Source organism: Nanorana parkeri, unplaced genomic scaffold (assembly GCF_000935625.1).
Source record: "Nanorana parkeri isolate BGI_ZX_2015 unplaced genomic scaffold, ASM93562v1 scaffold1415, whole genome shotgun sequence".
Taxonomy (NCBI): domain Eukaryota; kingdom Metazoa; phylum Chordata; class Amphibia; order Anura; family Dicroglossidae; genus Nanorana; species Nanorana parkeri.
This window is the reverse complement of record NW_017307683.1, coordinates 194355-209050: the sequence shown is the minus strand read 5'-3', so window position 1 is coordinate 209050 and position 14696 is coordinate 194355. Positions and strand designations below refer to the sequence as shown.

General features: G+C 41.3%; 1 protein-coding gene across 2 annotated transcripts in view; it reads left to right on the top strand.

The window, feature by feature from the left end:
- Nucleotides 1–14696, top strand: part of MAN2A2 (mannosidase alpha class 2A member 2) — a 101937-nt gene that overhangs the window by 58168 nt on the left and 29073 nt on the right. For both annotated transcript variants that reach the window (XM_018569876.1, XM_018569877.1), the window contains exons 5-9: nucleotides 6959–7130; nucleotides 8360–8487; nucleotides 8639–8812; nucleotides 10344–10530; nucleotides 11413–11590. In XM_018569876.1, the coding sequence (XP_018425378.1) occupies nucleotides 6959–7130; nucleotides 8360–8487; nucleotides 8639–8812; nucleotides 10344–10530; nucleotides 11413–11590 (839 nt within the window). The remainder of the gene's footprint in view (nucleotides 1–6958; nucleotides 7131–8359; nucleotides 8488–8638; nucleotides 8813–10343; nucleotides 10531–11412; nucleotides 11591–14696) is intronic.

The following is a 14696-nucleotide window of genomic DNA, read 5'->3' as shown; positions in this document are numbered from 1 at the left end:
CTGCTAGCAAGCAGTAGATATAGGCAAGAAGTGTAAAAAAAAACAAAACGCTTAAAATCATTTAAAACTTACCTCGTTATCGCCGCTCGTTCCCGTGCCGAGAATCAGGAACTGCTCGTACGGCCGCAAAGGATCTTGGGGCGGGCGCATACGCAGTTCCGGTTCTCGGCCGGGAGACGAGCAGAGACGCAAGGTAAGTCTATGGACGCGTGCACCCGCCTGCAGACACCGCTGGATCGGAGAGACAGAGCAGTCAGCGCTGGATCGGAGTGACGTCACACCGCTGGAGGGACAGATGGAAAGAAGAGGAAGATCGGAAAAAGAGACATCATTTAAGGTAAGTGCTAACATTTACATTGGGGGGAGGGAAAACATTTTTTGCCTTTAATGTCACTTTAAGTGTTAGAGCAAAGTAACCTCTGCCTCCACAGACTAGGTCCTTTAAGCCAAATGTGGCATACTGTGCTTAGAGCACCTGGCCGAGAAGTACTTTAATCAGAAGTCGTCCTAGGCAGGGCACGGGGGAGGAAGAGAGAGCTCACATGGTCCGCCCCGAATATGTATGTCCTTTCCCAGCATGCGCCACTGGCCGTGAACCTCCTAGTGATTGGCCACAGGGACATAGATATTCATAACAGTCTCTTATTGGTTGCTCTGCTCTGTGGCAAGGATACATCCAACAGCAGGCAGATGCAAACAATAACAGATTGCTTAGGGGGAAACCAAATGAGCATACACTATAGATCAGCATCAGACTGATTACAATCTGACAACACTAAATTTACTAAGCACTCCTGCTTACAGGGTGCTACATATGCATTATTGAATTTTGTACATCTGTTATGAGAGCAACTAACAGTTACAAAAACTGTTTTAGTTTTGGATACAATAAGACGATCATATTTTTGTTGCTGTCTGTGTCCCTCATTGCAAGGTTTTCCCTTTTTTCCTGTGGTGTCACCATGGCAGAAAGTGAGGCAAATCTGTTCAATGGCGCCACATACGATAATTAAAAACCCAGTAGAGGTTCCAACCCATCTCTACTTTTTACATATCTAAAGAACATTTTTGGAGCCAAAGCTAAGTCAGAACTGGTGATCAGCATACTTGTTTAGGTTGTTGATTTAGAACCTACTGAAGCAATTGGTTCAGAGTGATAGCCAAGCAAGTAGAATATTCAGAAGGAAAGCTTAACAATGGCAGGGTACATGATTTTCTTCCCACAAATTTCCTTTAGAGTGGAACTCTACATGAACTACTATACAGCCAAAATACATATACTGTATGGTTACTGTTATACCTGCCAATGGATTTGTAATTCTGTATCGTGTTTCCTGTGATTTACACATCTCCACTACACAACAGGAAGGATCACTCACTCCTTCCTGGTTGACCTCTCTGCATGGATAATAAGGCATTATGCTAATTTACTGTCCTGTGAATAAGCAATAGGCAGATAGGGTATATAGGGAGCGCATACAGCTTTCTATTTTGATCCAGGAAATAGACATTTCACCTGTTTGGCTGTAATGTTTGATAGCATCATTGCTGTGGACCCCCTTCCTAATCGTTACAGTGGTGGACCATGCCTGTGCATGGCCACTTGTTGTCTCCACCAGGAGCCCATGTGACAGGGTGACAAACGCAGCAGCACAATTTAGAGACAACTGTCACTCCATAACTAGAAGTCCATAAAGAAGGACCTTCATGGCAGGATCAACAGATGCTTTTTTTTAATAAAAACTAAGATTTAAAAATATTGAAATCAGCTTTTGAAATCACATCAACTTGTTAAAGCTTCTGTGAGATTTTAGTGATTGGAGTTAGATCTACTTTTATTGGGTGCCTTGGTTCTGTCACAGTGAAAAGGGTTTCTTACAGAACCACTGTAGTACCCAAGCTTTGTGACAGACCAGCCAGCAAATCCAATGTTAATCATTTTGTTTAATAGACATCTTTTTAAACCTTGCAATTGTTAAAGTCCACTTTCCCACGTCAATCTTTGTGAAAATGGAACTACTCCCTCCAATCTGGCTGCTAAACAGTAATTCTATTTTTCCAAATTAACCTGGCAAAGTGGACTTACCCTTTAATTAAAAAAAAGATTTAGCTGTTAAAGGAGCCAGCTGATATTGTCCTATCATGGAGGGAGGGTACAAGATATAAATTATATATTCAAGGATAGTTAGGTGGAGCTTAGACATCATTTGAAATGTATTCAAATGTTTACATTGGTAACTTTTCTTATTTGTTTTTTACTTCTGCATTATATGATTTTATTTGTCTAAGAAATGTTCTTGCCATTGTCTGATTGGGATCTTCATAATCATCATTTTCCTACAGTCCTTCCAAATTACCAAGTTTGGCAGTCTCAAAGCCTGCAGCTGTCATCGTACTGCTGCAGGATTCCATCATAGAGCTCTCGCAGAGAGTCTGCTACTTGGCTGCGAGATTCAGTATTTTAATTGACATGTTTTATTTGGTTTGTGAAAAACAGCCATTGGCAATTTGTAGTAGCCTGTTTGTATGGGCAATTTGATAGATCAAGATACAAAAGTAAACAGGGAAATAACAGCTGCTATAATTTGACTTTCAAAAACAAACTGCAAGAGAAGGAAAATGTGTATTACTATACACTAAGTATTAGGGATGCACCGATACCGGTATTTTGGTACCGAGTACCGATATATATTTTTCGGTACTCGCCGATACCGAGTATCGGAAGGCCCATTCAGGAAGCCGGGCAGCGTGTAAAGACTCGCCACCCGGCTTCCCGATTAAAAAGGAAGCCGTCCCATGCTTCTCTCTCACTATGTGACGAGAAAGCATGGATCCGGCTTGCTGGCCAATCAGGAAGTTGGGCGCTGTGTAATGACGCAGCGCCCAGCTTTCTGATTGGCCCGGGAAGCCGTCTTCATGCTCCCTCGTCATCTCATGACGAGCATGAAGACGGCTTCCCGGCCAATCAGAAAGCCGGGCGCTGCGTCATTACACGGCGCCCGGCTTCCTGATTGGCCAGCTTCCCGACTCAATCGGGATGTATCGGGCTAGGCATCGGAGCATTTGGGCGAGTATGTGTACTCGCCCAAAAACTCAGTATCGGCACTGATATCGATACTAGTATCAATATCGGTGCATTCCTACTAAGTATGTGATACATTAGTAGCAGCATCCCATCATCCCCTTTCCTCCATCCTTAAGCGGCGAATACTCTAGGGACACCCCTGCCCAACATGTAGCAGAAAAAAGGGACTCAGGAAAACCCTTTTTTCTAATTTTCTTCAGAATCTTTTATCCTGCAGTATGCACAGTAAGGTGGGTCAACAAATACTAACATAAAGGTAGGTAGGGTGAGAGCAGGTACTAAATTTTTAGGGGGTTAGGTCTTTGACTGTGGAATAACTGATCACCTTTTTCAAGGTGATATGGAATTTCAACGTTTTTATTGGTTTTCCATAAGATATAGCATGTTTTAATACCAGTTTTTAACATATGTATCAAAAAACAGAAAATTCAATATTTCTCAAATCAACATTATTTCCCCGCATCCCCCAACCCTTCCATAGACCATCAAAGCTATCATCAAGGGAGAGAAAGGGGCAAAACCAGTTGTGTTATTAACATTCATCTTTGCCCCTGCCCTCATCCACCTCCAGGGGCTCACCCTTCCCTTCGGTCACTTCTAGCTATGAGGGTGCGGGGCCTCTCAATATAGGTATAGCTACGTTCGCTATATGAGAACTTATGGAAAAACTTTTTACTGTACAAAAGAAGAAAAAACAAACAAGGAAGAAGAAAGATCATTTTATATTATAGAAATTAAAGCATTAATTATGGTTTCCATTGATTCCAAGCAGCAGAACAGGTATGCTTTAGCTAAAGCATCGGGAATAATGCTGTGTGCATTTGAGATCTCTTGGTATATCAACCAAGGCTCCCATACTGCTTCAAATTCTGCATAGCTATCCTGCAAAATGCTATATAGTTTCTCGTGGATCCTGATTTTCAAGATGATATGATGTGCCAATCACAGTGACTTGATGGAATGTGCACAGACATCAATGTTGGCCAAAGACCATAGAAGACAGTTGTATCTAAGCAGGCATGATCTGACCTGACCATGAACTGTATCAGCTGCTGGGTCCCTAAACATGAGCAGCCACCTTGGACTAGATTTCATGTATAGCCCTATGGAGCAGGGATGGGTACGTTGCACCACAGTTGCCTCCAACACTGGGAGATAAGTTTTAGAGCTTAGTTTTTCTAAACTGTGTATTGACCATTCCTTTCAAGCCATTTCAGACTTTACACAAGAAGGTGATCCAAGATCCCACCAATAAGCTGTTTACAGACTTGTAAGAAACTATTCTAACTCTGCTGTAGCACATAGAGCTGCTTTCACTGGGTATCTGTTTCCAAATGAAAGTGTAACATTCCTTTTTATGGTACTCCACTTTTCTCCCTCCTGTCCCTGTCTGTACAGAGGTACAGACATTCAGTAACATGGATGGGAGGAAGGAAAAATGGTCTCCAAGTGTGATGACATCTCTGCACTTGTAGTTGCGATGTGACCATGTTCCACATTAAACCCTGAATATGGGTGCAACGTGAAACAAAATGTAAACGTGTCCTTTAAAATAAACCTGTCATTGGATAAATATGGAGGCCACCATTGAACATGTGCATTGCCCGGCTGTTATACTAACCCACTGGTTTTGTTACTTCCAAAGTCACTAAGCCAGATCAAGCATGCAGATCAGAAAAGTCAGACGTCCTTACAGTATCTGCATACTTGTTGCAGGTCTGTGTCTCAAATTATTGAAGCATATTGGTTTAGCATGATCACAAACAATTGCAGCCTACATGTTTCTCTCATTATAGAATTCTTTTATATTCCATCAAATGCTAAAATGTTTTGGATGACGTAGGGAATGGTTAATTTTGTATTTTTCTTTTGTTGGTCGGTGTGCTTTTGGGAAAGATTTTCTTTCATGATGTATCTTGAGAAACAAAAGGAATTGAAAAGAGATCTCTCCGAAGGAAGAGATATTCCCCCTAAAAGAGTTGACACCAGAACTAGTTTCCCCATTTGAAGATTTCTTTTTTTCCAGTGACAACTCAAAATTTTGGGGTTGTTCTTCCCACTTCTCTCTACCTCCCACCCCCTGCACGGGTGCCTCCATCAGCTAATCGGCTGCTGTGCGTGCGCGTTCCTGGCTGTGCCCACAAGTAGCTGTGTGGGTCTCTAGACGCACTGCCTGTGGCAGGCAACACCTCTCCACCCAACTGGTTGATAATGGCAAAAGTAGCCTATGGCTCCACTACCCTCAGTATCCTCCCCCACAAAAGAGGACGTTTCAGGGACCGGCGGTGGTCACTAGTCTTCACAGGTAAGTGTGGGGGCGGACATATGGACACCAAAAGGTAGTGGGCATTTTTTACCCTAATGCAGAGAATGCATTAAATGCAGGAGACGCCCAGCCTTTAGTACTATTTTATGGAGAATGAAGCTCTCCAGTATGGACACCCAGCAATAAAAACTTGGCAGAGATTCTAACTCTATCCAAAACATACAAATCTGGCTTTAGATGAACTTTATCTAGTAAAATAGAGTTTCAGCGTCTTTCTGATTATACTCTTGTTCTGCTGATCGAATGTATTCTCTGGAGGAGCTGTCACTGTAATGTTTTGCGTGTGATGAATCCTTATCGGATATAAAATCCTTCAACAGTAAGCATTGGAAAATGAACACTAACATGACACTGTTCCTTACATCAAGATTTTATGCCCATTTTACAGACGTGCATTTCAGCTCATTGATGAGCAATTCCACAAAGGTGGCTGTTTCTTTGCATTTAAACATATAATAGAGTCAGGTTGTATTGGGTGAAGATAACAAAAATTACCTATTGGGTTGTAGAGAAAACATTCTGCGATACAGCTGTTCGTACAAAGGGTTATAAGGTTTCAGACAGTTAGACAGCATACAATTACCTAGTAACAAATACAACACATTCATTCTCATGTCTAACTTCATACCTGCTAACAAAGGATGTTATTTTCACTAGGAGAGAAACCTCTGACTACTAAGAGAAACGGTGGGAGTCTAAAAGTTTTTATTTGAATACGTTATTGCTGGTTTTATTTATAGTCAAATAAAATAGGTTTAAAGCTGAACTCGAGTATAGGCATATTTTGTCTTAATACAAGAGGCATGTGTATTCTTACTTGAATCCTGGTGTGCTTTTGTGTATTTCTTTCAGATCTGTGCAGTAATGCAGTGTAAAACTTTACCCCTGTACAGAAACTAATTGTAATAAAGACCAGTTACTCTTTTTGCAGGGTGACTGGTCTTGTATCCACCCCCTCTTGAAGTTTACTGCAGGCAGCCTGCAGTGGGTGGAGCCTGCATAGTCCATCCCACAGGTCTGCTGTCTGTGCTATATGCAGCACAGTGATGATGTCACTATAACTGGGTTTGAAAAGGCATTTGGTAGACACACAGTGGGCTTATATTTTATGGTTATGGAGGAGCATGTTTAAATGAAATTTTTTGTGTCCGGAGTAAAAGTAGATTTGTGGTTGGACCATGCAGTAAGAGTGACTATAGTGTAGTGCAATGTGTGCACTAAATAAATGATGGAATATTAAAATAAATGCCTTAATGCCAAAAATCTTCTAGTTCCTCTAAAGTAAACATGAGCTATTACCATGAACATATGACCATGTGGACACAGTATGTTGTATATGTAAGGTCCATTCTGTAGTTACCTCTTCTTGAGAGAGCAGAAAGTAGTCCATGCGGCAGTGAGAGGCTGTGTAGGGAGGGGTTGTAAACTCTGTGTACCATTTCATTTCCTATTAAAGACTTCAGTTTATGATTGTAAAGTGACATTGTGGAAATTATGCGTGTAAATGATCAAGCAATTTGACATCCATATTATGATTTGCACCACAGGTTGGATAAAAACATTTGACAAATATTACTATGACCAGACTCAGCACATCCTGAACAATATGGTGGTAAAACTGCAAGAGGACCCACGTCGAAGATTCATCTGGTCAGAGATTTCCTTCTTCTCAAAGTGGTGGGATAACATCAACTCCCAGAAGAGGGCAGCAGTGCGAAGGTAGCTTTGAGGGTTCATGATCATACTGTTAGCCGTACTGAACCTGAAGTAGATCTCTTTCCATTAAATGGGGAGGGTTTTATCTCTGTCTCTATTCTATGGGACCCAGGCAAGGGGATCTTGTCTTCTGCTTATTTGTGCCAGTTTATGGCTCCTTTCAGGACCAAGCTACTTGTATCAACAACAACGAAAATTGATTTGTCCTGTATTGCCATGGACAAGCCACTAGAGGAAAGAAGGTGTTGAAATACTGCAAGCATGCTTTGGCATTTATTGTGTGTCCTTTGTTTTTGTCTGCCACTCAGAAGGAATAGATGGAGAATCCACTTCTGCTAGCTTTCAGAGGCTACAGAAGGTATTACTGGTGGTTGTATTGGAGCTTTCTGTAAAATGAGCACATAGAACAGTATAGAACAGGGGTAGACAACCTCAGCTCTCCAGCTGTGCTGAAAGTACAAATCCCATAAGGCATTGCAAGCCACAGACATGACTCCCAGAGGCAGAAGCATGATGGGATTTGTAGTTTCAGCACAGCTGAAGAGCCAAGGTTGTCTACCCCTGGTATAGAACATGCAGGGCTTGTTGAATGCAGTGTTTTGAGACCATGCCACAGGCAAAACATGCCAGTCACTAGACTTCAAACATGGAAGATCTTCATTTCTTTTCATTTCATATGAGTAAGCCACATTGGTGAAACTCGTGAGAGGGTTCTGCTGGATCTGGGGAGTTTGTGATGTATACACGAGTTTGACTTTCATTAAAGATTGGATTTGCTTGCTGACATTTCAAACATAAAATAAAAAATTGTTAGATTTAACATTTTAATTTAAAAAAAAGTCAACAGATGAAACCTTCTCATTTTAGAAAATTAGAAGAGTATTGTAAAGCCTAACTCCAGCCAAACGTTTTTAGTTTTGAACTTTAATCTGAATTGTATTCACCTGTGTTTCACTGGGGAAAATCCCCTTACTTCTGTGTGGTTACCAGGGCAGAAAGCAAGGGGAAGTCTCCCTAAAGAGGACAGACAGCAGTAAGAATTTAAACTCTCCCCACTCTAACCAGGACTAAAAAAAGTGTGTTTTTTTTTTTTTTCCTGAAGTTACACTTTTAGCTAGTATCCCTGTCTTTTGCAAACTTAAATTATATTTACTTTATACCTTTTTGTTTCTTATTGTTTTATATATTGGAGTATGACTAGTCCTATTGATCTGTGTGTTTGCTCTCCAAAGGTTAGTTGCTAATGGCCAACTGGAGATGACAACTGGTGGCTGGGTGATGCCTGATGAAGCCAATACTCACTACTTTGCAATGATTGACCAGATGATAGAAGGCCACCAGTGGCTGGAAAAAAACATTGGTATGGAAATGAATTTGTTTGAATTGGTTTGGGTTAGAGTGGGGCATTGTTTTCTGCAATTACTCATGTGCAATGAAGCATATAAACCAAGGAACTTTTACCTGAATATAGTCATTTTTCTGTTACTTGTATCCTCCCTTTTTCTTGAAAGGTGTTAACCCAAGGTCAGGATGGGCAGTGGATCCTTTTGGGCACAGCTCCACCATGCCGTACCTTTTAAAACGCTCCAATCTAACCAGCATGCTGATTCAGAGAGTGCATTACTCCATCAAGAAGCATTTTGCAGCCACCCGAAGTCTGGAGTTTATGTGGAGACAGACGTGGGGTATGGAAACATCAAGAGGTTTTTGGCACTTCTCCTAAATGTGTGGGTTTGAAAGTTGCTGCTGTAGTTATCATTAGTGCTGCCAGCCAGTCTGTCGTCAAATGTGCATCTGCAGCCTCCTTTATGGCCTTTTTTTCAGTTACTCTTTGTAAAAAGCCAGCTGAGAGAGATCACACAAAAGGTTCTGAAGCTTCAGTGAACAATACTGAGCTCATTATTGCCTTATTTGCCTTTCTTTGTTTAATGTAACCCCCTTTTATTTATATCGAAATCATTCATTTTGTTGCCTTATCTGAAATATTTATGGGCCACATTCAAAATATTTAACCAGTTGAAGTCCATTTATTAAAGATTTGTGTCATGTTGGTGTATACCTTTTATGCCCCAGGTTGTAAAACTAATCCAGTGATTACGCCTGTTCTCTTAAGCTGGCCATACACCTTACAATTTATCTGCAGATTTTCTGTGGTCAGATGGAAAAGGTGCAACAGATTCCTCCATCTACACTTAACTGTGTGGATTGAGTAATCTCCACCTGGGCCAATCTGTTGCACTTTTTCCATCTGACCACAGAAAATCTGCAGATAAATTGTACGGTGTATGGGCACCTTTACACTTTATGTATGTCTGCACTTGCCTGTACATGCACACCCAATAGATGGATGATTATGCTCAGAAATGTGCACATAGTGTACAATTTCGCTTTACAGGCTGATGCTTACAAGCTTGGGATGAAATAAAGTGCCCAGGAGGCAAATACTCCTAGCAAGTGAGTACTGTCTTTCCCAAGCAGACTCTGCAATGATAGCACAAAATAAATAAATATTGCCTTTGCTAAGCTCGCCAATCAGTCACCGCACTTTGTCAGAATACCTAATAACTAATCTTATTCAGTGACTAGTACAAGAAACAAAGCTCCGAGTCATTCACAGAAACCAAACAAAATTTAATTTCCAGAATCAGACCAATGCAGGATGGATTGTGATTGGGTGCTATGTGTCGGCAAATTCATCCACCACATCAGAATTTCATTGCCAATTTGTCAAGCCCTCTACTACCCTAAAATAAGATCTGGCAGTGTGTGAACAGTACTGCATATCTTGTGTGTATGAGCTTGTGTAATGTAATTACTTAATTTATACCCTTGAGATTCGTGTTTTGTAAATCCCCATGCTGCCTTTCAAGGGGCCACTGAATACAGTGGGTTCCTGTTCAGCAGAGACTGCAGGCACAATTTATTTGTTCTATATGGAAAAGCTACAGCTCTTAACCTAGCAAATGCTTCACTGAGCACATGCATGTATTGAGCTGTTTAGCTCAATCTACTCTCAGTCCCAGGGTCAAGTCAATGCTCTGCAGACAAAATGAAACATGCCAGCAGCCCTCTTTTAAGACAATCTATGGGGCCTTAATCAAGGGTTACACCTTCCATTCATAAATATTCTACACTGCAATTAGATGGGTTGACTTGAACACCATATGTATTTGGTTGTAAAAACCCTAATCTTTTCTCATATGGTATCCTTTTCAGCTCCAGATTCCGGAACTGACCTCTTCTGCCATATGATGCCATTTTATAGCTATGATGTCCCTCACACATGTGGCCCTGATCCAAAGATCTGCTGCCAATTTGATTTTAGGCGCTTGCCTGGAGGTAGGATAAATTGTCCATGGAAAACGCCACCTAAAGCAATCACAGAATCCAATGTGGCTGAACGGTAGGTGAAAGGCATAAAACCTGTAGTTTGTCTGTGCCCTTTCTGCTTCACACTAGCCTTTATTTAAAGTGTAACTCCAGCCAAAATATTGCTGCTGTTTAAAATCCTGTTTAGAGCGTTAGCTATTGCTAACTGGATCTCCTATGGGAAGACTTTCTTCCCATAACAGGGTGATCAGGACAGGAAGTGAGAGCCGGAATTTGCCATTCTTACCAATTTCCACTCTGTTACAAAAATGTTTGTGTTTGGATGTTTCCCCATTGATCTCCTGTCTCTGTGATTGCCACCATTGATCTCATGTCTGTGATCACATGATACCACTGGGACAGGAACTTAATAGACAGCATTAATAGATATAGGTTCTAACCCTCCCCTGTCCAGGTAAGAAGAAATTCTGCTTTAATAATAATATGCCACAGTAATGATATTCATGATGTACAGGTTTCTGACATTTCTTTTATGGTCACACCTAGGAAAGATATCTGATCAGTTGCTAAGGGTTATTATTTGAATTGAAAGGGATTTGATCAGCATCTCCTGTAGCAAGCTTTTCTGATTCCAGTTTGCTCTGCTTGACTCAGTATTAGTTGGAAGTCTTCCTCATAGGGAATTGGAAAATTGTCCTCATGCTGAGAACAGACAGAAAAAGCTGTCGGCTCAATCGCTTAGCTAGGAAATCTAGATCAGCAGATTGGGCAAGTGTTTTGTTTATCTGTCAACTCTCAAATCAAAACCCTTATATAGGGTTTAATAAGCAAATGATAATAAATAAGCAAATAATTTGGAGAATTAAAATGCTAGACTGCAAAGTCTTTGTATCAGCAGTGAATAGAATGTTATTGCTGTCTAATAATAATCATTACTCCTACTTTTTTTTCCCAGAGCAAGCCTGTTATTGGATCAGTACAGGAAGAAGTCCAAGCTGTATCGCAGCAAGGTGGTCCTTGTCCCCTTAGGAGATGACTTCCGTTATGATAAAATCCAAGAGTGGGATGCCCAGTTCCTCAACTATCAAAAGCTTTTTGATTACATGAACTCGCATCCAGAACTCCATGTTAAAGTAAGAAGGACACTTCTATTTGAGATCCTAATAGGTTGGACTTGATGGACTAATGTCTTCATTCAACCTCAAAAACTATATACTATGTACATGTTTGGTCACTGATTTCAGCTAATGTAAATAATGCCAGATGAGAGTAAAGGTTACCATTGAATCAATAGTAATGAGCTATAAAACAAAAACATGAAAGTAAATGGCAGTGAAGGCACACAGGTGGATTAAGTCGTTTTTGGCCATTATTAGTGGGATAAAATATGGTTGTGTTGTCACCCCGTAAGAGGACTTGATGTAGCATGCATTCTGTTACCATAAAGCAAATGGACAGATTGTGCACTCACTGTGGCCTTTGTCTAAAGTTCTACATTGAGGTTTAGAAATGCAAGCAATAGACAAACCTCTAAATATACAACTGGAATACTTTTATATTTGAATAGATTTGTAAGTCGGTTCAGCTACTCTTGTAATTTACACACCTCTGCCACACGGCATAGCCAATTAAATGACCCAGCTATTACTTGGTTCAGCTTTACAGCTTCCTGCATTACCTGCCTGCTCCTAGGACAATAAATCGGTGGAGTAATAACCCTGATTCATTGCCCAGTCGGCAGAATGGAGACGGAGCGGTGACAGTAAAATCGGAAAATTGGTTTTGTCAGCTACTTGGCTATGTAGTGTGGCAAAGGGCTGTGAATCACTGGACTGGACAAAGAGAATTCTTAAGTGTTTGGTGGGGAATACAGTTCTTATACATCTATTTCAACTTTATACATAGATGTTTGACTGGAATTCCACTTCCAGTAAAGCAGAGGCTGAGTATATTTTATTTAAAGAAGCTTTATTTGGGTCTAGAAGTAATTACACCTATTTGTATTCAGTGTAGTGTGTACTATATCACTGTTATGATTTCAGTGTTGTGTGTTCATTCCTTTACTCTGTATTAACACATTAGAATCATACAGTTTAACATCAGCATAGCAGAGAGAATACTGTAATATAGCCAAGTGGTTGACGAAACCTGGGATACAACAAAGACTTAGTCTACTTAATGCAAATGAAGCGTTGGGACCGGACAATCTACACCCCAAGATACTCAAGGAACTAAGCGAGGTTATAACTAGACCATTATTCCTCATTTTTAGGGACTCTCTAATGACTGGTAGAGTTCCGAGTGACTGGCGGAGGGCTACGGTAGTTCCAATATTTAAAAAGGGAGCAGGATGCCAACCTGGGAATTACCGACCAGTTAGTCTTACATCGGTAGTTTGTAAACTGTTAGATGGAATGATTTAAGGACCACTTAGTAGAATTTGTGCGGGAAAAATGACAAAATAAATGACAACCAGCATGGGTTTTGGAAGGACCGTTCCTGTCAGACTAACCTTCTGACTTTTTACGAGCGGGTAAGTAGAGATCTGGATGGAGGGAGGTCTGTGGATGTGGTATATCTGGATTTCGCTAAGGCTTTTGATACGGTACCTCATAAACGCTTACTATACAAGCTGAGAGCTATGGGCATAGATGGAAGGGTGTGTACATGGATAGAGAACTGGCTAAAGGAACGGGTACAGAGAGTATCAATAAATGGCGCCCTTTCAGACTGGGCTAGTGTCATTAGCGGTGTGCCTCAGGGTTCTGTGCTGGGACCCATGCTTTTCAACCTGTTTATTAACGACACCGGAGACGGAGTACAAAGCGATATCTCGGTGTTTGCTGACGATACCAAAATTGGGAGGGTAATAGAAACAGACCAAGATAGTGTAACATTGCAGGAGGACCTGGATAAAATAGGGGAGTGGGCAACTATGTGGCAGATGAGGTTTAATGTCGATAAATGCAAAGTTATGCACTTTGGGAGGAATAATAGGCAAATGGGTTATACAATTATGGGTATGCCGCTAGGGAAGTCGGAAATGGAGAAAGATTTGGGGGTCACTGTAGACCATAAACTGAATAATAGATTACAGTGCCAGGTTGCTGTAAGCAAAGCTAGTAGAATCCTGTCCTGCATCAAGAAGGGAATGTTTTGCAGGGATAGGTCTATAATTTTGCCACTTTACACATCAATGGTTCGGCCCCACCTGGAGTATGCGGTGCAGTTTTGGGCACCGGTCCACAGAAAGGATGTCCTTGAACTGGAGAAAGTCCAGCGGAGGGCGACCAAACTCATAAAGGGGAAGGAGGACCAGAGCTATGAGACACGGCTACTAAATTTAAACATGTTTACGTTGGAAGTAGGGAGATTAAGGGGGGACATGATTTTCATGTACAAAATGTTCCATAGTCATAGCAACATTAGCAACAAACTCTTTGAGATTAATTCCGTAACAAAGACTAGAGGACACCACCTAAAACTGGTAGAAAAAAAATTCAAACACAAGGGGCGAAGGGGGTTCTTCTCAGTTCGCGCGGTTAGGGTCTGGAACTCACTGCCTCAAGCGGTAATTTCCGCAATTAATCTGGAATCATTCAAGAGGCTTTTGGACGACTTCCTGAGAGACCGAAATGCACAAGGGTACAGGTACTCTTAAGAATGAGAACACTCATGGACCTATACACACACACACACACACACACACAACAGGTTGGACTTGATGGACTTATGTCTTTATTCAACCTCAAATACTATGTAACTATGTAATGCTATATGACATACCCCCGAAGAAAAATATTATTTTTTCTTGTAAGAATTGTATTGTCTATGTAAGAACTATAATGTCACAATTTGGGAACTGGAGCACTGGGAATAGTAAACTCCGGGTCTTGCGGAGCAGTATATATGACTTAGGAATGTGTAGGGATACCGTTCTCTGAAGATGCAGGGACAGTGTGACTGCACAACAAACGCAGGTGTGCCAGAGTCACAGGATCTAAGGAGCCACCTGGTCTTCACCAGAGCAACTGATGGTGTGGATGTTGCTCCCAGGTTGCAGCTCTCCGACATACCCTGCAGGAACAGTGCCAGCGGGTACTCAAACTACAGCACACTGGACAAGACACAGGGTACAAGGTACAGAAAAGAGGCACTAGAAGGAAGACTCAGGAAACATGCGTGACACGGGGAGCACATAACCAAAAGGGAACACACAACAGGTGTACCCAAAGGAAC